Source organism: Lycium barbarum, chromosome 4 (assembly GCF_019175385.1).
Source record: "Lycium barbarum isolate Lr01 chromosome 4, ASM1917538v2, whole genome shotgun sequence".
In the NCBI taxonomy this organism is placed as follows: Eukaryota; Viridiplantae; Streptophyta; class Magnoliopsida; order Solanales; family Solanaceae; genus Lycium; species Lycium barbarum.
This window is the reverse complement of record NC_083340.1, coordinates 7348665-7371953: the sequence shown is the minus strand read 5'-3', so window position 1 is coordinate 7371953 and position 23289 is coordinate 7348665. Positions and strand designations below refer to the sequence as shown.

At 35.5% G+C, this 23289-nt stretch overlaps 2 protein-coding genes across 3 annotated transcripts; both read left to right on the top strand.

Moving 5' to 3' along the window:
• Nucleotides 1-6275: 6275 nt before the first annotated feature.
• On the top strand, nt 6276-8817 carry LOC132635051 (uncharacterized). The gene is made up of 10 exons (XM_060351268.1): nt 6276-6383; nt 6473-6811; nt 6923-7072; nt 7163-7228; nt 7435-7590; nt 7717-7770; nt 8025-8051; nt 8149-8184; nt 8298-8489; nt 8577-8817. The coding sequence occupies exons 2-10, from the start codon at nt 6490-6492 to the stop codon at nt 8678-8680; spliced, it is 1107 nt and encodes a 368-aa protein (XP_060207251.1). The 5' UTR covers nt 6276-6383; nt 6473-6489; the 3' UTR covers nt 8681-8817.
• Nucleotides 8685-13821, top strand: LOC132635050 (uncharacterized). 2 transcript variants are annotated; one of them, XM_060351267.1, is made up of 5 exons: nt 8685-8823; nt 8920-9829; nt 9957-11174; nt 11544-12032; nt 12690-13821. In XM_060351267.1, the coding sequence occupies exons 2-5, from the start codon at nt 8974-8976 to the stop codon at nt 13208-13210; spliced, it is 3084 nt and encodes a 1027-aa protein (XP_060207250.1). In that variant the 5' UTR covers nt 8685-8823; nt 8920-8973; the 3' UTR covers nt 13211-13821. The 2 variants fall into 2 exon arrangements, with proteins under 2 accessions (XP_060207250.1, XP_060207249.1); XM_060351266.1 differs by having other exon boundaries at nt 11544-13817.
• Nucleotides 13822-23289: the final 9468 nt, after the last annotated feature.

The window sequence follows — 23289 nt, the reverse complement described above, 5'->3', positions numbered from 1 at the left end:
CACGATCAAACGGACTAACGGCCACAATCAAACGGAAGAACGGCCATAATCAACTCGGCTATGGGAAAATCGGACCAAACGATGTTCTTCCCCTTCCTCGGTTCGAGCACTCCCCCGATTCAGAAAGTAAGTCTTCATACCCGTGTTGATTTCTTTCTTCCCTCGGCCACCGGTCTATCCGGCCTAACATATATCCGACTTTTACCGTATACAGAAATGTGTTAGTTGATATGATATATATTGGCATATTGCTATCGTATCATTTGTTGCTTCATCTTGATTTCCTGTAGGATAAAAGCTTACTGCATGTCTTCATCAAAGTATATTTTGTATCAAACTTTATCAAGATGGTAGTGTACATCAGTGTTTTCAGATGCGTTTTCGGGGCGAACATACCAAAAATGCTCCGGGATGCAAATGAAAGGCGTAGATCCATAGGGCGTACGCCCTAGAATTTGGGGCGTAAGTGCGTAAGTCCCAGGCGTAAAGGCGTACGCCCGGGACGTTAATTTAATTTTTATTGCTTTAAATGTATTTTTGCTATAGATTATGATTTTTATTATTGTTGTAATGATATTTATACTTTATGCTGTCATATTTTCATGTTGTAGTGATTTTTCTTAAAATATATATAATAAAAAAAGCAACTCATAGAAAATAACACTGCCATAAATATTTTTTTTAGATGATTATGTTTGAAATTGATATAATAGAGATTTCATAGCACTATGTTCCTCAAGCAACTTCATCCATATATCTTCATCGATTTTTTTGGCATTGCTCTTACGCTTTTTGCCCTTCTACTTCTTTGAATATATAAATAAATTCAGTGCAAATATTAGTTGAGAGCGGGAAGGACTAATAGATTTGGAGATTGATGATGAAGTGAATGAAGATTTCATTTTAAAGATTACCTAGGCTATTATCATTTTTTGTGTTCTGGCTTTTGTCAAATAATAATTATAATAATTCTTTTTATATTATTGGTGATTTATTTAAATTTATTTGCAGAATTTCAATGAAAACCTTACATTTGCTGATTTTGTAGTAATAAAATTATAAAATTGAAGATACATGAGACATACGCCCCGTAGATCCATGGGACTTACGCCCCGTGTCTCGGGGCTTACGCCTCTCCTCGTGCTGCGTAAAATGTCTAGCCTGGCGCTCCCGCCTTTAAAACATTGGTGTACATATGTCATTATGGGGTCAGTTGTTTTTCCTTTTTTTTTTTATCCGGTGTCTGGTATCCATATTAGAGCCTGAGTAATCCGAATTCGAACTGCTAGGGCCCATTCGAAAAAAACGCTCCCTATTAAGGATTTTTTATACCCATGGTTCGAGACTTAAACCTCTGATTAAGGGAGGAGCATGCTCATCTGCTATACCACATCCTTTGGTGGATCGTTGTTCTTCACGAATATTATTGAAAATGTAGTTTTTATTATAATGAATAATGTTATTCACGGTCCTATAATTATTTTATTGTATTTTATTTGGTTAGAACTATTAAAGTAGCACTTGAATTTATTGTATTTAAGTTAAACCTGGTCCAACAAATGTGGATAAATTTGATATATTAAAGAATTTGACCATTTTTATATTAACATGGATGCATAAAACTTCTATGATAATTGGGCAAATTAAATGGAAGGATATCAACTCACATATTTCTCCACTTACATTTTCCTACCTAGTTCCCTAATTTTGATATCGCTATCAACATGGGAATTGCAGTACCACCGGAGAAAGGAAGAAAAAGGATAAATATTAGTACTACTACTTATCAAATGAGTATTAGTAATTTTGATAAACAGAATTTGTGCTATAATATTACGTTTTAGAAAAAATGAAAAGTCGTTTATTCTTTTTCTTCTCATATTTATTCTTACGTACTCAATTAATATGTTGAGTCAGTGAGATATTTTTTAAGAAAAGATAAGAAGACACTTTAACTTAGATAAGTACTTTTACTAACTAGAGTCATGAAATTTCTTTCTTAATCGAAAGAGTGGTAAAATATTCTAAAAGTACTAATATATATGGACAGGAGACGTTAAAAGTCCCACATCAATTGTTAGATGTTATAATATTCTAGAAGTACTAATATATATGGACAGGAGACGTTACAAGTCCCACATCAATTGTTAGATGTTATTATATTAATTCTTCTTATATGATCTTAAATTTCACGCAAGTTTAATTAGAGCTCATTTTTTAACATGGCCGGAGAATAACAAATTACTAGCATGCCTTCTCGGACTTGGTTATGCGGACCTATGGTATGAAGCCAAATATTTTTACTTTTGGGAGTCCTTGGACTGAATTGTGGTGGTGGGCTCCGATAATGGAATCTGAGCTGTGTTTGATGTGTAGACTCCAATATAAAAGAGAACCAATTACGTAGATCCAAAAATGGTTGCGTCTCGACCTACATTTGTGGAAATTCATGCATTAACATATGGACTATGGAGTGGAAACTCTGACTAAGAAAAGATATTTATTAGTTGGTGAATGAGACGTTTATGAACTATAGTGATGCTATCTGCAATCACTCGTTTAATGTAATGCTAGGAAAGTGATCCTAAGTGGAGTAATTAAATTTACAAGATGTATTTGTTATCTGTTTAATAGGTACTCCCTCCACTTCAAGATTGGTTTGTCAGTGTAAACAACACTTTTATTTACTTACTAGTATTAGAATCCGCGCGATGCGCGGTGGTAGCAAATTATAGTTGTAGTCATATCTTAATTAAAATATCACGTCAACTTTTATTGCTTCAATATTTAAAATGACATATTTGCTGAGATTATATATTTTCACTTTGTAAATTTCATTTCTAATAGTTAAATGATTCTTTATGAAGTTTCTAAGTTGGGAAAAAACGCTTTGAAATCTAATTTTTATATTGATTTTATTTCACGAATATTATTTTCAATTATTTACCCATCCCAATATATAACTAATATCTTTTGATTTTTTATATTAATAGTTAAGTTCTTTCCAAATTGTTACTCCTATTGTGTCTTCTTTATACTAAAAAATGATTATTTTTATATTTACAATTAAACAAAAACTAACTACACTCAATTTTAAAAGTTTATATTTCCAATCAAATTCAAAATAAAAAAAACATTCTTGAGTCGGAGGTCTATCGGAAACTGACTCTCTACCTCCCAAGATAGGTATCAGGTCAGCGTACGCTCTACCCTCGCCAAACCCCGCTTGTGAGATTATACCGAATATGTTGTTGTTGTTGTAAAAACTCTCAATTCTTAAATAAATTACACTCTATATTATTGTACTACCGTTAATATTGTCTAAAACTTGCCATGTGATTTTGTGATAAACCACTTGGCTAAATATTATTACCCACTTCACACACATATAAGATTGAAACTTATTAGATCTCCTTATAATTAATTAATATCGTTCACACATATTTCTTGACACAGTAAAGCAGCAAAAAGATTTAAACTCTGTTGAATAAGAAAAAAAGTACTCTTAAGTAATTGATAAGCACAGACTTTTTGAATAAGATATACTTACTAATTAATTTTGTTAATAATATTTATACATCTGTGCACGTAAATTATGTGAAGCCCGATATCACATATATATTCACAAAAAATACATAGCTTTTCATTATTAAATTATTGTAATTTCTAATTTCAGTGTCTTAATTTCTTTCCTCTATATTGCATATGCAATTTTTTTTTTATTTCTATGATGTTCACTATTCAATACGTGTTACTTAACTTCTTCTCATAAACTGTGGTAGAGTCAAAATTCTCAATTGTTTCATTCCTTCTTCGTCTAATATATTCAAGTTTCATCGATTTTAAGAATGGTTATTGCTTATGCCTTAGCATGTTGTGTGTGTGCTTTCTTTTTTCTCAATTTCGAATAGTGTGCTCGAAGTACATGTTTGCAAATCATTTTCAAAGATAAGGATATAAAGAAGACTTGTTGCTTATGGACTTTTCTAAGCCTTACTTCATCTTTACTCCAAAAAAATAAAAAGAAACGAAAGAGAAAGAGAAAGAGAAGATTCATATTAGAATTAAAAGTAATAATTCTATCTAAAACAAAATTCACGTAGAGAAATAAGAAATTTCCACTCACGCACTAGTCAAGCTAGCATATTGCATCCTTGCTCCAAAAGGCTAAAACACGTTCAAAAATAGCAAAAAAGCTATACGCCATGGAAAAGCGAGATATTGTTAGCTTACTCCGTTCAATTTCTTGCTCTTAATTTTCCACATATCCCTCTTCCACAATGGTCTTATTTTCATTTCTACGACCATGTTAGCAAACTAAAGAACTTTTCTTCATTTTCTTCACGTTCACCATCTTCTGAGTCATAAAATAGAATTAACGCTTGTTACTGACATCAATCAACAATATATTAAAAAATTTGAAACAGAAATCGGCTCTATAAAATTTGGGCTTTAAACATAGATTACCTTAAAAGAAGAATCGGAGAAACAAAAATTTAAATAAGTTTCTTGACTTTCTCGGAAACTATATATTTTTCAATGCACTGAACATGTTCTATACCTTATATGTAGTCAAAATCATCAATGTTATGCCTATCACTGTTGGCACCCAATTTTACCTATTCCACTAAGGAGAGTACAATGAATAATTACCTCCCGCCCATGAAAACAAATGATATGATTTTCTCTTTCATCTCAATATAAAATTTCCTCTGCTGTTTGCAATAGAGAATATATAAATGCATTTAAAAATTTACAATGAACACCACATCAGATAATACAATCATACATATCTCAACATAAAACTACTCGTAATGAACAAAAGATCATCATAAAATAAAAAGATTTATTTTACCTCTAAAATCATATTTCTCTGTGATAACTGCATCCAATGTATCATAGCCTAAGCGATAAGCAGCCTCTGCAAAGAAAAAAAAACACAAAAGATGTTAGTGTTACTGGGAATGAAGCAAGCTGAGTGAAATTTTGTAACAACTAACATCTATGACATATTCATTATGGGTTTCTTTATAAATACTTGAATAGCAGTCAAATGTTAACACCTGTTAGGTTTTCAACATGATAGGCTAAAATTCAGCATCCAACAACTATTTAAATTCTAACCGGGAAAAATAAAATAACTAAATCTGTGTAAAAATATAGAAGGATAAGACCTAAGTATTTAAATTTGCATAGAGAAAATATACTTGAATTATGACATGATTATATTATAAAATGGATAATACCACACAATAAAAATCATATATGGTGGTTCCTTTTTTGTTGGTAAAGGAAATGTAAATCGTGGTATTGATATATCATGCACAGATATCATTTTCTTTTCAATTTAATATATTTCCTTTTAAGATGATAATTACTGTAGAAAAACCTCACAATATTTTTGAAAAAAAATGCTACGAAATCTTAGGGATTACAGTTTTTATCTAGCCTTCTAGGTGTAACAGGATAATTGAAAAGAAGTTCAATTCAATCCAGATTCGATTTTTTTTTTTTTATCTCAATTCAAAGTTTTACATATTTCAATTCAAATTCAAACTTTCTTATCTCAATTCAAATATTACTATCATCTTTCAATCTAAATTTAAATTTAAATCATATATTTTCTCAACTTAAATGTTTTTATTACAATGTTTGTTAACTTTGTCTTAAAATTGTCAAGTGCCTTAAATAGATGATTTGAGATAAAGAAAATGAAAAAAAAAAAGTGATAAGCATCCGTATTAGCGAGAGTAAACCGCATATGCTTACGGAATCGAAAACGGACTAAATACTCCTTGGGTATCAATGGTATGAACTTTGATCATTAAACCTTAAATGGTGTTTGAATTGGCTTTTTAAAAGTATCTTATAAGTTCGTTTGGTACGCGGATAGAATTTTCCCGGTATTATAATTGTACGATTATAATCCTGGTATAAATTTATCCAATCTAAATGTGGTATAAAATAATCCCAAGTTAATGGGATTATATGGGATATCTCATATTTAAGTGTGGGCTTCATTTTATATTTTGTTTGGTAGAAGGCATTCGACGAAACATGATACAAAATTAATCTCAAAGTTAGTACTGGATATCCCGCCTTAAAAACCACATTATGGGAATAAAAAAATATTTCAATGCACAATGATTTGCACTGAAAATTTGCTGGTCCAGGAACATATGACATGAGCATTTCCATTTATATTTTTTCGTAGTCACTGTGTAGAGTCGCATTATATTACTTTTCAGTTTTGTTTCTTTATCTATCTTATTTTCAACACAATGCCATTTTTTCTACAGAGAATGTTGACCCCACTTATGGCAGCGGTAGTGGTCTCGAAACAGAAAAAAAAGTTACTCCGCCTCTATGTGATATAACGAATGGTCAGTTTCCGTATAAAATATGGTTATTTTTTTACATAGATTCTACATATATGACATGCTTACTTTACTTGAAAATATTTCCTGAACAGTTAACCAGTCGAGAATCATGAGGAGTTTCTCGAGCAATGATGTCAATGAAACGAGAAAACAAGAGAATGTGATGAGCTCGAACATGTCAATTAATAGAACTGTATGCCAGGGAACATCACAACAGAATTCAGCTGAATCAGGTTTGAGTCGCGTTAGAATGCTTGGAATGCATACACCCGATGGAGATAAAAGAGAGGCATATGTTCTAGCGCCAATTCCATCATACCAAAATTTTACACCCCCAATTAGTATCCCTATAATGAGACGTGGACAGGTTTCTTCATCACAACCTCTTGCACATAATCCAAAGTACCTTCCGCTACGAGATTTGAGAAATGGTTAGTCTTTTTTAGTGTCATGTTTCTAGATTTGTATCAAATTATTATATAAATTCATCTAGAATATTTGAATTTTAAGTTTCTTTTAACACCTTAACTTGTTAATGGCAGATTTTGAAAGTTGTTTGTCCACAAGTACTAAGCAGAGTAAGGGTAAAGGCATATTATTGAATGAGATTACAGATTCAAATAGTTTCGATATGCGATATGGAAATTTGAGTTTCAGTAATGCTACTCCGCAAGATCATTCAAATTGTTCTGGTGAGTTTCTTAACTAAATCTAGAATTGTCATGAAAATGTATTCTTTATGGTCTACTTTGAGTTATTAATTAAGCCTTTTATATTAAAAGAATCGATCACAGGTATACAAAGTCAAGATATACTGCCTGATTTAAACTGTGATCCGGATGTTTATGGTAAAGTCCCTGTCTCTTTACATTTTCACCATCCAAACTTGACAACGTTATCATAAAGACGTTGTTTGGTATTATATAATTTTGTACCACAAGTTATTAAAAATTATCTTATTCGAATGTTAAACTGACCTTGATTTGTGTCTAAAAATTATCTATATTGTTCCGGAAGAACTAGATTTTAAGTTTATTTGATCTTAATTTGTTAGTGGCAGATTTTGAAAGTTGTTTGTCCACAAGTACAAAGCAGAAGAAGGGTAAAGGCATTTTGGTGAACCATACAACGGATCCAAGTGTTTACAATATGCAGCACGAAAATTTGAGAGAAAAATTTGATACGCCACAACATCATTCAAGTTGTCGTCGTGAGTTGCTAAAATCTTTCTAAATAAGAAATCAAGACCATATTAAATTCTCAGGAAAATATTTTTCTTTTTGGCTACTACTTCCATGTTATGAATTACTCATTTTATACTAAAAACAATCATCAGGTATCCAAAGTCAAGATCAACTGCCTGATTTAAATTTTGCTCCAGATGATGAACGTAAAGTTTGATAACTGCGGCTTGATGCTCAGTTCCAAAAAAAGTTTATTTCTCTTTGATTGAGCTGTAAAAGCTTTACAGTGAATGTCAGTAGGTACTATCGAGTTTGCTTTTTTAAGAATGTCGACAAATAATCATGTGATTTTCTCATTGCGAAATTGGTTCTTATGCAGTAAAATTCATTTATGGTAAACTCTGTATAAACACACATAAAATTTAATTTGTCCTCCTTTTTTTCCTGTCATGTATAACAGGTCAAGAAGATGAAGATGATTGTGAAGGTATGTGAATAGTAACTAAGATTGTGAATTATTTCCAGTAGGTATCATTTAAAACAATATCTTCAGTGAATTTTTCATTTTACTATTGATTTTTTAGAGGATGACGTCAACTGCGAGGACATTTGCAGTGAAGGTATGTACTATTTCCCTTTCTTTTTTTTTAAAGTATCCATAATGAATTAAGTAAGTAAGACACACAAAAGTAGCACCGGACTTCAACCCAACTACAATTTTTTTCATTAACAGATTACTGGGATATTGGAGATTCAACTTATGAATGTGAAAATTGTGGGGCATATTTTTGGAACGAAGAAAGTATCAACAAGCGTTATAAAAAACAAAGACCAGAGTTCTCTCTGTGTTGCGGTCGTGGAAAGATAAAGCTACCGAATCCAACTGAGCCTCCTCAAATTTTAAAGCAAATGCTATTCGGATCGGGTTAGAAAAAATATCTCTATCTATCTTATTGTAAGAATATCCGCGTTTCATATATATTTCATAATAACCAACTCTTTTTTTACGCAGGTAATAAAAGCAACCACTTTCGAGAGCATATTAGGAGTTATAATTCTATGTTCTCATTTACATCAATGGGGGGAAAGGTTGATGTTTCTGTAAATCAAACATGAGGACCAAGAACATTCAAATTGTCTGGACAGAACTATCATCAAATTGGAAGCTTATTGCCACCTGAGGGAACCATCCCAAAGTTTGCGCAATTATATATCTATGATACAGAAAATGAAGTGCAAAATAGAATGCATACTATGAGGTTAGTGTTCTACCATTCTTCAGTAATAATATTTTGATTAATATGTTACATGACAATACAATAACTGTTAATTTATTGCTGAAAAATTCTTCACAGTCATGGTCAAAATGGAAACAAACTTCATGCTGAGATTGTTGATGATCTAAGAAAATGCTTGATGACCACAATGTTTTGGCCAAGACATTTAGAATGGTGCGAGACAGATTTCAAGAAGATAGACGCTCCAGTGTTAGACTTAGATTAATTGGAAAAAGGAGCACCGATGGAAGAAGATACAACTTACCGACGGTTTCAGAGGTAGCTGCCTTAGTGGTGGGAGATTTTGAACTATCTAGATGTGATAGAGATATCATCATTGAAACCCAATCTGGACAGCTACAAAGGATTAATGAACTGAATGCTGCCTATTTAAGCCTTCAATATCCTTTACTTTTTCCATATGGTGAAGACGGCTATAGAAAGGACATTCCTTTAGGTACATCTGGAGGGAGGCAACGTGTAAGCATACGAGAATATTTTGCTTACAAAATTCAAGAAAGGAGGGATGAAGAACCAACGATTGTGTCTTCGAGAAGATTATTTCAACAATTCTTGGTCGATGCATATACAATGATGGAATCTTCTCGATTGAGGTATATTAGGATTAATCAAAAGCTGTTGAGATCTCATATGTATAAAGGGTTAGCAGATGCACTTCTGCGTGGAGAAATTAATCCATCTTCTCAAGGAAAAAGGGTCATTTTACCATCCACCTTCACAGGGGGTGCACGGTACATGCTTCAAAATTATCAAGATGCTATGGCGATATGCAAATGGGCAGGCTACCCTGATCTTTTCATCACGTTTACTTGCAATCCAAAGTGGCCAGAGATTCGTAGGTTTGTGGAGAGTAGGGGTTTAAATCCCGAGGATCGTCCAAACATTTTATCTAGAGTTTTCAAAATCAAATTGGACCAATTAATAAAGGATTTGCAAAAGAACCAGATTTTTGGAAGAGTAAAAGCAGGTATACAATTCCTCCGTCTAAATAAGAGCTTTTTTTTTTTTTTTGATTGTACATAAGGTAATGATTTTTTTTAAATATAGATTCCAACTACTATTTCTATATTAAATACATTCTTTTTTTGATGCAGTGATTTATACAATTGAATTCCAAAAACAAGGCCTACCTCATGCTCACATCTTGCTTTTTCTTCATGAGCATAATAAATATCCAACTGCTACTGATATTGATAGAATTATTTCGGCGAAAGTACCAGATGAATTGGTTGATCCTCACTATTACAAGGCTGTGAAATTATTCATGATGCATGGGCCATGTGGTTCTGCTACAAAATCATCTCCTTGCATGCAGAATGGTAGATGCACAAAGCACTTTCCAAAAAAGTTTGTTGTGTCGACCATAATCGATGAAGATGGTTATCCTGTTTACAGAAGAAGGGACACTGGTAGAACTATAAAGAAGGATGGTATTGACTTGGATAACAGGTGTGTGGTGCCGCATAATCGCTTCTTATTATTGAAGTATGGTGCTCATATAAATGTGGAATGGTGCAACCAGTCAAGATCCATTAAGTACTTATTTAAGTACGTTAATAAAGGAAATGATCGCGTCACGGCTGCTTTTTCTCAAAGTATGCATGATGAAGATTCATCAAATGTTGATGAAATCAATATGTACTATGATTGTCGATACATATCATCATGTGAAGCAGCTTGGAGAATATTCAAATATCCAATTCACCATAGGGAACCTCCTGTGGAAAGGCGGGCATTTCATCTTGAAGATGAGCAGAATGTCATATTTGCTGATGATGATCCAATTGATGTTGTTGCCAATAGACCAAGTGTAAAGGAATCAATGTTTTTAAGTTGGTTTAAGGCAAATGAAGTATTTGCTGAAGCAAGAGAATTAACATATGCAGAATTTCCTCTTAAGTTTGTGTGGGATAGAAAAACGAAAAAATGGGAAAAAAGAAAAACTTCTGCATTTTCCATAGGAAGGATTTTATTTGTTCCTCCTGGAAGTGGCGAGTTATATTATCTTAGATTACTGTTGAATGTCATTAGAGGTCCAACATGCTATGGGGATCTTAAAAGAATCAACAATCGTGATCACACCACTTTTAGAGATGCGTGTTATGCACTTGGCTTATTAGATGATGACAGAGAGTATGTTGATGCCATAAAGGAAGCAAGTGACTGGGGAATGCCATCGTATCTAAGACAATTATTTGCTATGCTGTTATTATCCAATTCGATGTCACGGCCAGAGTATGTTTGGCAATCAACATGGCAATTATTATCAGAGGATATCCTCCACGAAGAAAGAGTATTATTATCTAATCCGGGTATAAATCTAAACTTATATTCTCAAGTTATGATATGATGTTTTACATTATTATTAGCCTACATATGAAGATATCAAGGTTTATTTAGTCGTAGGATGACGAAAAAGAACATATAAAGGGGAAACTGATTGGGAAGCAATGCAAGTGTAGTGAAACCTATCCATAATATGTATTATTTACTTTCCTTTTTATATGTCATTACTTTCCTGAATATAGCATTCCTAAGTCCTCCATTGTTATTATCCAATCCATAACTAAAAATAATTAACATAACTAAATGGGACGTATAATAAACCTTTTTATCTTTATGTAAATAAGATACTTTTATATTAATACCATTCATATTCTGTGATATATTTGTTCTTTCAGAGGCAGAGGTATCAGATGATGAACTGAAAAATCGTTGTTTACAAAAGTTAGAAAAAATTTTGAAAGGTTGCGGAAGAAGTTTTCAAGATTTTTTAACAATGCCAAAACCTGTTTACAGTGAGGAAGAAGTGGACAGTTCCAATAGATTAATCAATGATGAATTGCGTTATGACAGGCGCTCTTTGATGGCGGAACACCAGCAATTGTTAATGAATTTGACAGTTGAGCAAAAGACAGTTTATGATAAAATAATGACAACAGTGAGTGAAGCCAAAGGTGGATTGTTCTTTTTATATGGTCATGGAGGAACAGGCAAGACTTTTATCTGGAGGACTCTATCTTCTGGAATACAATCTAGAGGAGATATTGTGTTAACTGTCGCATCAAGTGGCATTGCATCGCTTTTTTTACCAGGAGGTCGGACAGCTCATTCGAGATTTGCAATTCCTCTCAATCCAACTGAAGATGCAACATGCAATATAAAGCAAGGTAGTCCTCTAGCAAATCTGATTGTCAAGACAAAGTTAATTATTTGGGATGAGGCACCAATGATGCATAGGTACTGTTTTGAAGCTCTTGATCAAACTATTAGAGATATTCTTAGATTTAGAGACAGATCCAGTTTAGATAAACCTTTTGGAGGGAAAACAGTTGTTCTTGGTGGTGACTTCAGGCAAATTTTGCCGGTCATTACGAAAGGAAGTAGGCAAGATATTGTTAATGCTACTTTAAATTCTTCAGATTTATGGAGGCATTGTGAAGTCTTAAAGCTAACAAGGAATATGAGATTGCAAGGAAATCAGTTAGGCGAGCATTTGGAAGAGTTAAGAAACTTTTCTGATTGGATTTTGGCAATCGGTGATGGAAATATTGGAAGCTCCGTTGATGGGATTGAAACAGTTCAAATCCCCGAAGATCTTCTCATAAATGATTGTGATGATCCAATATCGGCAATTGTAGAGAGTACATATCCTGATTTCTTTAGTCATTCCAGTGACATAGATTACCTCCAGCAAAGAGCAATTCTTGCTCCGACTCTTAACATGGTGGAGTTGATTAATGAATATATGGTTTCACTTAATCATAATCCTGAGAAGAGATATCTGAGTTCTGATTCTGTTTCTATGTCGGATCATTCTTTTACAGCGTTGGAGCACGTACATACACCGGAATTCCTGAACAGCATTAAATGTTCTGGAATTCCAAATCACTCAATTACATTGAAGGTGGGTGTACCAGTGATGTTGTTGAGAAATATAGACCAATCATCGGGGTTGTGTAATGGCACAAGGCTGATCATCACAAGACTTGGAAATCAGGTTATTGAAGCCAAGGTTTTATCAGGGAAAATGGCCGGAGAAAAAGTGTTTATCCCAAGAATGACGTTGACTCCATCTGATGCGAGAATACCTTTTAAGTTCCAGCGAAGACAATTTCCTATCGTTGTGTCTTTTGCCATGACCATTAATAAAAGTCAAGGCCAGTCGCTATCTCATGTGGGGTTATTTTTTAAGAAACCAGTGTTTACACATGGACAACTGTATGTTGCTCTTTCACGGGTGACAAATAGGGAAGGGTTAAAGATTTTGGTTTACGACGATGATGGGAAAATAACAAATGAAGCCAAAAATGTAGTGTACAAAGAGGTTTTTCATAATTTGATTTGAGAGGTTGTTAAATAAACTTTTCGCTTAATTGTTATCTTTTACTGTTGTCTTTTGATCTTTTGGTCTTACCATGCCAGACAAATTGCTAAATGAATTGATCATGTGAATTGCTTCTTCTTAATCAAAATGAGGATTTTATCCCAATACATTTTGTTCTCAATCTTATTCACAAAGCATATAAATTTCGTGGCTGAATACCAATCAATGGTTCGCTGAAGGCAGATATATTATGAGCAGCATGGTAGTGATGCTCTAATTTGTAGTGACAGTGAGGAGGATATTGTTGAACCAGAGGAAGAGTCTTTAAGCTTCCAACAGTTACATTTTACTAAGTTTAAGTTACTTCTTATCACTGTATATTGAGCTGCTGTCAACTTGAATCTCTTCAAAATCCTTCTCTTCATATATGCTCTCTTTTTAGTTTTTAGCTACAAGAGCTTTTTACCTACTGAGATATTGTGACACTCAAGTATGCTTCGTGAGAAAGACCTTCTGTTTGAAATAAAAAGCATACTTTTCTTACTCTGGAATTAGTAATATTTTTCAAGCTACCTTCGTTTTCAGAACAAATAGAAGTAAAGTCTCGGAAAGCTTCATCACCACTGCAATACTTTGTCGAGATATGGAAGTTTGCTTAACTGACTCATAAGGAACGAACTACCTGTATCTAATATGCTTTTTAGCCACAAAAGTTGCTATTGTTGCTTTATTTATCAATTGGCATATCTTTTGATACTTCCATGCAGTGGGTATTTGTTTATATTTGTCATCTGAAATGATAACATATGTACCTGTTCATTCAACATACTTCTTTCAAGTCTACTTCTTTCATCTTTATTTAATCTTTTAAGTGTTGTGTCCTTATTTTAACATCTTAGGCACAATATTTATAATGATTCATTTCTTTTGAAGCGATCCGCGCATCGCGCGGATACGTATACTAGTGAAAAAAAAGTGATAAGCATCCGTATTTTGAAATTGAATAGAGTTGGAAACTATTCTAATTCAGATTTAACATCAGATTACGTGGAGAAGAATTCTATAGATTGTTGGGTTCTATAATATATCAACTACTAAAATTTAGGTTTATCTATAAAAAAATACTTTAAATATTAAGTTGTTAATTTAAATTATAAGTAGTTATTAGTTATTACAATTCTTATCAACTTTGTCTTAAAATTGCCAAGTGGCTTGTTATTAGCTTGTCACTTGGCTTAACCATATTGTTTGTACCTCTCCTATTTTATATACTAGTATTCATACCCGCGCGATGCGCGAAAAATTTGAAGAATATATTTATGACAAATTTTAATTTGACTTGTTTAAGTACATTGAATCATATAGTATTACTTTAACAAAATTCAATTGTCATCTTATCTTCTAATGCAATGTATTTAATAACAAAACCTTTATGAAGTTAGAAAAGACGGATGATAAGTGCTGGGATATCTTGTTAGTTCCTTAAATAGGTATAGAGTTTCTTTTACTGTCACGACCCAATTTAGGACCATGACCGGCGCTATAGGGTAGGATTCCCAAAGCAAGCCTTAACGAGAATTTACAGAAAATCGGACAGAGTTTCCCCTATTTTTATGACTATCCAAAATTTCCTGTCTCAAAATCAACAATAGAAACATCCGATCTCAACCAAACTAAATGCAATCAACCCGTTTTCAACGTAATGATACTAAAACATCTCTGAAATACGGGAAAAACGTCTAATACTAGTCACCAGTTTAGAATAAATATAGAATACTCATGGAATAAATCAAATGACTATGGAGCAACTCTAAGAGTTCAAAAGAAAAGACCATCATAAATAATAGAATCATGGCCCACACGGACAAGTGCGGGGCTCACTAGGAACTTTCAACTCGTGCTCTCTAGTTACCGTAATCCTCACCAACGTCACCTGTAGTCTCTGTAAAAAAAATAGCGAGGAGTGAGATGTTTTCTCAGTGAGTAATAACACTTAACCACAACCGTTTCTATTGGGGACAAGTCAGAAAACATGCTTATATAATATTCATGAAATATCACGAAATAAATGTCGTTTTTGCAAAACGGTAGCAATAACCAATCTTGTCTATTTTCATGTAAGCAGAAATCATTTAACAATTCAATAATAAACTTTGTAAACACTGTCATATCAAATCTTATATCTGGGAGGTTTCCAAGAAAGGATCATGTAATCTATATCATGTGGACCCCTTCGTAAAAGGAGTCAAATATAACTGTAGGTCCCTGCTCGAGGGAAAATGTTACATGTATGCTAGTTCTACCTTACCACTAGCGAGGGCTATAACTGTAATCTGCAAATACAAGGTGCACCAGGTCTAACGAACCCGCCGTTAGCTACGGGATCCTTCAAAGTCTCCTCCCATTAATACTTTTCTTTGTAAACTACAAATGCTCATATAAAGCATTTTCAAAATAATACACGGCATATCAATTCTTATCAAATCATGTAATTTCATTTTAGAAACGGTAATCATATCTCAAGTATCGGTAGAACATATCTAGTAATGGTGAAAACAATTAGAATAACCGGTAAACATCTCAAGTAAACTGTTCGGTACCATATCAAGTAAAGGACTTGTCCCACATGCAATTTCAAAGCATCGGTAACACATATTATTTTCAAAATCATGTATAAACCATGCAGGTTATGAAAATACAAATTGTGGTATGATTACTACTCACAGTACTCGTGTCGAAATACCAGACTCGTCACCATGCAAATCCGTACCACTTCCTTCGATCAATCTATAATCACATCATATCAATCTTGTGTTAATTCCCTTATTTTGGCTAACTAGTAACTAAATTAGAATACCCCGCCCTCAGGATTCCTGTTAAAATTTCAATCAATCTAATTATTTATATTTGCTCACGCTTTGAGTAATTCAATTAGGCCACGATCTACCAATTTTGGATTAACAACTAGAACAACCTTACTGTCCAACTTACTTTTCCTATGGTATATACTGAAATTCAAAATTTTCAGTCCAATTATATCTGTATTCACTCAATTCTTGAAAATTAATGAATTTCCCTGTTTCTTCTACCTCTATTTCTTCAACTCTCAATCCCACTTCTTTAAAATATGAATTAAATCTATAAACTAAGGTTAGAAATTTACCTTTCTCTTCTCCTCCTATCTTTATTATTTATCTATGCTTGAATCCCCTTTGTGCTCCTTCACTTGAAAGTGGCAGAACCCTCACGTTTTGTTTGTTGGTTTTTTTTTTTCCTAAAGTGGCTGGCAAAACTATTTTCAGCCTATGCCTCTACTTATTCACGTTTTAATGGGCTGAGGCCCACTCTTTTTTTTTTCATTAAGGGCTGCGGCCCAACATGCCCTTTATTCTTTTTTTTAAAGTTTAATTAATTAAATACCTACACTTAAATATGAGATATTACATCCTCTCCACCTTAAGAAATTCGGTCCCCGAATTTAAAATAAGAGTATACCTATAGACTGAAACAAGTGGGGATACATGGCTCGCATATCGTTCTCGGACTCCCAAGTAGCTTCTTCAACGGTATGATTTCTCCATAAGACTTTCACGGACACAATTTCTTTTAACCGTAACTTCCTTACTTGTCTGTCAACAATAGCCACTGGCTCCTCCTCATATGTCAAGTTCTCATCAAGCGTTATAGTCGGTGCTTCCAGCACACGAGAAGGGTCTGATATGCATTTTCTTAGCATAGAAACATGAAACACTGGATGGATAAAAGACATCTCACGAGGAAGTGCCAAACGATAAGCTACCTCTCCTACGCGGTCAAGTATCTCATATGGTCCTATAAATCTCGGACTCAATTTACCTCTTTTTCCGAATCGCATCACACCTTTCATAGGAGAGACTCGCAAGAAAACTTTGTCTCCAACTGTGAACACTAAATCTCTTCTTCTCTTATCCGCATAAGACTTTTGTCTGCTTTGAGCCTTGAGCAACCTCTGTCTAATTAACTGGACCTTGTCGATAGCTTCTTGTACCAAGTCTGGTCCCAATACATTAGCCTCTCCCACTTCAAACCATCCGATAGGAGAACGACATCGCCTTCCATATAAGGCTTCATATGGAGCCATCTCAATGCTTGACTGAAAGCTGTTATTGTAGGCAAATTCAGCTAAGGGTATGTAAGAATCCCAACTACCTCCAAAATCAAGAACGCAGGCTCTCAACATATCTCCAAGATCTGTATAATACGTTCAGACTGCCCATCTGTCTGTGGATGAAATGCTGTACTAAGATCTACTCGTGTGCCTAATGCTTCTTGAAAAGATTTCTAGAAGCGGCAGGTAAATTGTGATCCTCTATCAGAGATGATGGATACTGGAACTCCGTGAAGTCGTACAATTTCATTCATAAATATATGTGCATATTTCACTCTACCATATGTGGTCATTACTGGCAAGAAGTGTGTTGATTTTATTAGTCAGTCTACAATTACCCATACAGAGTCAAAACCTCTAAGGGTTCGCGGTAGCCCGATCACAAAATCCATAGTAACTCTTTCCCATTTCCACTCTGGAATCTCAATCTGTTGTAGTAATCCCGCGGTCGCTGATGCTCGGCTTTAACCTGCTGACAAGCCAAACAACTAGAAACAAAGTTAGCAACATCTTTCTTTATACCTTCCAACCAATACAATTGTTTCAGGTCATGGTACATCTTAGTGGATCCAGGGTGTATAGTATATCTGGAGTTGTGAGCTTCCCCAAGAATAGTTCCTCTTAACCCATCTACATCTGGTACACATAACCGTTTACCCAGTCAAAGAACGCCATCACGATCAACAGTCATTTTCTTACTTTTACCAGCGAGGACTTGATCTCGTTATTTGCACACTTGCACATCCTCATATTGTGTGGCCTTTATGCGCTCTACTAATGAAGATTTGGCTTGAACATAAGCCAACAATGCCTCTGATTTTCCCACACCAAACCTACCACCTGTACCTTCAAGTTTCAGCATATCCTTCGCCAACGATCTCTTGTCTGGAGCTATATGTGCCAAACTACCCATAGATTTTCTGCTCAGTGCATCAGCCACAACATTTGCTTTTCAAGGATTATACAAAATAGCACAATCATAATCCTTGAGTAGTTCCATCCACCGACGCTGTCGAAGATTTAGGTCTTTCTGCTAGAAAATGTACTTCAAGCTCTTATGGTCAGTATAAATCTCACAAGTTTCGTCGTATAAGTAATGCCTCCAAATCTTTAGAGCAAATACCACTGCGGCCATCTCCAAATCATGCGTAGGATAGTTATGCTCGTGCTTCACGAAGCATAAGCTATAACACGAACATTCTGCATGAGAACACATCCTAATCCTACCCGTGAAGCATCACTGAATACCGTGAATCCTCCAGAACCTGCTGGTAAGGCTAATACTGGTGCGGTTGTCAAACATGTCTTGAGCTTTTGAAAACTCTGCTCACATTCCTCTGTCCACTGAAACTTTACATTTTTCTGTGTTAACTTGGTTAATGGGGCTGCTATTCTGGAGAAATCCTGCACAAAACGCCTATAGTAATTTGCCAAACCTAGAAAGCTGTGAATCTCTGTAGGAGAAGTAAGTCTGGGCCATTTCTGCACAGCTTCTGTCTTTTTAGAATCCACCATAATTCCATCTTTGGATACAACATGCCCAAGAAATGCAACTGAATCTAGCCAAAATTCGCACTTTGAAAACTTAGCATAAAGCTCATGTTCTCGCAATGTCTGCAACACAGTCCTCAAATGATTCTCGTGTTCTTCTTGACTACGCGAATAAATTAGGATATCGTCAATAAATACTATCACAAATTTATCCAGGAACGGCTTGAACACCCTATTCATTAGGTCCATGAATGCAGTTGGAGCATTGGTCAACCCAAAAGGCATCACAAGGAATTCGTAATGCCCATATCGAGTTCTGAATGCCGTCTTTGCAATATCTTCTTCTTTGATTCTAAGCTGATGATAATCAGACCGAAGATCAATCTTTGAGAAGTGAACAGCTCCCTGCAACTGATCAAACAAGTCATCTATACGAGGCGAAGGATACTTATTACGTATAGTTACCTTGTTCAACTACCTATAGTCGATGCACATTCTTAGATACCCGTCTTTCTTCTTTACGAACAATACTGGCGCACCCCATGGTGATACACTCGGTCTAATAAAACTCTTATCTAGTAAGTCCTGCAACTCTTGTTTTAGCTCTCTCAGCTCCGCTGGGGCCATACAATATGGAGGTTTAGATATTGGTAATGTGCCAGGTGCCAAATCAATACCGAAGTCGATTTCTCGAACTGGAGGTAATCCTGGCAAATCATCAGGAAATACATCAAAAAATTCTTTCACTACTGGTACACTATCCAAGCTAAGTGCTTCCTCTCTTGTGTCACTTATCATAGCTAAGAGGCTTACACAACCTTTCTTCAACAATCGTTGAGCCTTCATAAAAGATATGACTTTACCAACCTCTAGAATTTGACCCCCTTTTAATACAAAGGGGCCCTCATTAGGTATCTTAAACTTAACTATTTTGGCGTTGCAATCAACAGTAGCATAACAAGGAGATAACCAATCCATGCCCATCAACACATCAAATTCAATCATATCAAGTACAATCAGGTCAGCTAGAGTATCCCTACCCTCAACTCGAATTTGACAAGCACGATACACATATTCAACTAATAGAGAAGCCCCCACAGGAGTAGCAACAAGAAAAGGATCATTTAACATGTCTGGCTGTCTAGAAAACCTCAAAGCAAAGTACGGGGACACATAGGAATGGGTAGATCCCGGATCAATCAGTGCAAGTGCATCAAATGAACAAACCGAAAGAATACATGTAACCACTGCATTCGAGGCTTGAACATCCTGTCTAGTAAGTGCAAAAACTCTCGCCTGTCCTCTACCACCATTACCCTGTCCATGATTCCCAGTAGTACGATCTCCAGCACCTCGACCTTTATTTCCTGTACCAACAGTACCTGAATTATTACGAGTAGCCTAAGTAGGTGCAGCTAACTAAATAGAAGCCTGGCCGGAATTCTTCGGAGGCTAAGGGCAGTCCCTCATGTGCTGTCCCAACTGGCCGTATCGATAACACCCTCCAGTCAAAACACGACACTGGCCCAAATGTGGTCTGCCGCAGGTCTGGCAGGATGGAGTAGTGGCATACATCTGTCCAGAACTACGATATCCAAAAGATGATGATGATGGCCCCTTGGTACCCTGTCTATGATGTGGTCTATATGCAGACTGTGAAACTGAATCCGTCTGAGAACCCTGTTGCTGTTGTCCCTAATTCCTTGCTCTGCGATTTTCACTAAAGTCGCCACTGAAAGATCCCCCTATCCTGGCCTTCTTACGTAAATCGTTGGCTGCACGTTCCTCGTGTCCCTTGTTTTCAATCTTTCTAGCAAGATCAACTGCCTCTGAGAAGGTCAACGTCTTTATCTGTGGGACTACTGCATTGTAGAGACAACCAACCAACCTATCAACAAACCTCCGCACTCGGTCTACTTCATCAGGCACCAAGTAAGGAGCATATCTAGCCAGCTTACAAAACTTGGTATTATACGTCGATACATCCATATCTGGAGTCTGAACCAGTCTCTTAAACTGGTTAGCATATTTCTGTCTCAAACTGTCAGGAAGGAAATTATCCATGAACAACTTAGTGAACTCGTCCCATGTCAGTGGTGCTGCTCTTGTAGGTCACCCTAGCAATAAAGTTTCATACCAGGTATAGGCCATGTCCTCTAGTTTGTATGTTGCAAGCTCCATGGCTCTCTCACTGGAACATCCGAGAGCGCGTAGTGCCTTAAGTGAGCCATCCAAGAACCCTTGAGGATCTGTTGAATTCTCAGAACCTGTGAATTTTGGTGATTTCAACTTCAGTAAATCTTGCAAGGATACCTCGTTGTTCCCAAAAGTCTGAGTCTGTGCAGGTGCCCGAGAATGTGGTTGCGTCTGAGCAGGTGCAGTATTTTGCTGCTGAATCCTGTCTTGTCTATCTATTCTATCTGCCAAACCCTTTATAACTCTCTGCATAGATATAAGTGCCTCAGCAGTGACACCCTCATGCGATGGTGGAGGTGGGCTAGCACTCATTTCAGGAGTGGGCTCTCTCGTAGTCCTCGTGGTGGTATTGCGAGTCCTCGCGGCCCCTACCTCGGCCCCATATGTGAGCTCCGCCTCTTCCCCTAGCGGTGGAGGCTGGCTGCCTACCCGAGGTGGCATTAGGCGCCTGTGGAACAACTGTCCTAGCTCCGCCAGAAGATGATCGAGTGTTAGCCATCTGATTACCAAAATAAATAATGTTAGATTCATCTAGTTGACCCTAAACGTCACACACGTAAGGAGGAATAAGAAAGAAAGACAAGACACATCCTATCACGCTCTCGCAGAATCACGATTATAGGAATGGCCGGCAACATAACCATAATTGAGATTCTACTACTAACGTGTGCTCCATCAGTCACACCGAAATAACCTAGCCTCTGATACCAACTTTGTCACGACCCAATTTAGGACCATGACCGACGCTATGGGGTAGGATTCCCAAAGCAAGCCTTAACGAGAACTTACAGAAAATCAGATAGAGTTTCCCCTATTTTTATGACTATCCAAAATTTTCCTGTCTCAAAATCAACAACAGAAACATCCAATCTCAACCAAACTAAATGCAATCAACCCGTTTTCAACGTAATGATACTAAAACATCTCTGAAATACGGGAAAAACGTCTAATACTAGTCACCAGTCTAGAATAAATATAGAATACTCATGGAATAAATCAAATGACTATGGAGCAACTCTAAGAGTTCAAAAGAAAAGACCATCATAAATAATAGAATCTTGGCCCACGCGGACAAGTGCGGGGCTCACCAGGAACTTTTAACTCGTGCTCTCTAGTTACTGTAATCCTCACGAACGTCCCTGTAAAAAAAAAAAGCGAGGAGTGAGACGCTTGCTCAGTGAGTAATAACACTTAACCACAACCGTTTTTATTGGGGACAAGTCAGAAAACATGCTTATATAATATTCATGAAATATCACGAAATAAATGCCCTTTTTGCAAAACGGTAGCAATAACCGATCTTGTCTATTTTCATGTAAGCAGAAATCATTTAACAATTCAATAATAAACTTTGTAAACACTGTCATATCAAATCTTATATCTGGGAGGTTTCCAAGAAAGGATCATGTAATCTATATCATGTGGACCCCTTCGTAAAAGGAGTCAAATATAACTGTAGGTCCCTGCTCGAGGGAAAATGTTACATGTATGCTAGTTCTACCTTACCACTAGCGAGGGCTATAACTGTAATCTGTAAATACAAGGTGCACCAGGTCTAACGAACCCGCCGTTAGCTACGGGATCCTTCAAAGTCTACTCCCATTAATACTTTTCTTTGTAAACTACAAATGCTCATATAAAGCATTTTCAAAATAATACACGGCATATCAATTCTTATCAAATCATGTAATTTCATTTTAGAAACGGTAATCATATCTCAAGTATCGGTAGAACATATCTAGTAATGGTGAAAACAATTAGAATAACCGGTAAACATCTCAAGTAAACTGTTCAGTACCATATCAAGTAAAGGACTTGTCCCACATGCAATTTCAAAGCATCGGTAACACATCTTATTTTCAAAATCATGTATAAACCATGCAGGTTATGAAAATACAAATTGTGGTAAGATTACTACTCACAGTACTCGTGTCGAAATACCAGACTCGTCACCATGCAAATCCGTACCACTTCCTTCGATCAATCTATAATCACATCATATCAATCTTGTGTTAATTCCCTTATTTTGGCTAACTAGTAACTAAATTAGAATACCCGCCCTCAGGATTCCTGTTAAAATTTTAATCAATCTAATTATTTATATTTGCTCACGCTTTGAGTAATTCAATTAGGCCACGATCTACCAATTTTGGATTAACAACTAGAACAACCTTACTGTCCGACTTACTTTTCCTATGGTATATACTGAAATTCAAAATTTTCAGTCCAATTATATCTGTATTCACTCAATTCTTGAAAATTAATG

Bases quoted from the DNA above. Each gene is read 5' to 3' on its own strand.
- LOC132635050 (XM_060351266.1), top strand. From the start codon at position 8,974: ATGCTTGATGACCACAATGTTTTGGCCAAGACATTTAGAATGGTGCGA. The intron at 9,830-9,956 runs GTATACAATTCC...TTTTTGATGCAG, and splicing joins TTTTGGAAGAGTAAAAGCAG to TGATTTATACAATTGAATTC. The intron at 11,175-11,543 runs GTATAAATCTAA...TTGTTCTTTCAG, and splicing joins AGTATTATTATCTAATCCGG to AGGCAGAGGTATCAGATGAT.
- LOC132635051 (XM_060351268.1), top strand. From the start codon at position 6,490: ATGAGGAGTTTCTCGAGCAATGATGTCAATGAAACGAGAAAACAAGAG. The intron at 7,073-7,162 runs GTGAGTTTCTTA...TTATATTAAAAG, and splicing joins AGATCATTCAAATTGTTCTG to AATCGATCACAGGTATACAA. The intron at 8,490-8,576 runs GTTAGAAAAAAT...TTTTTTACGCAG, and splicing joins GCAAATGCTATTCGGATCGG to GTAATAAAAGCAACCACTTT.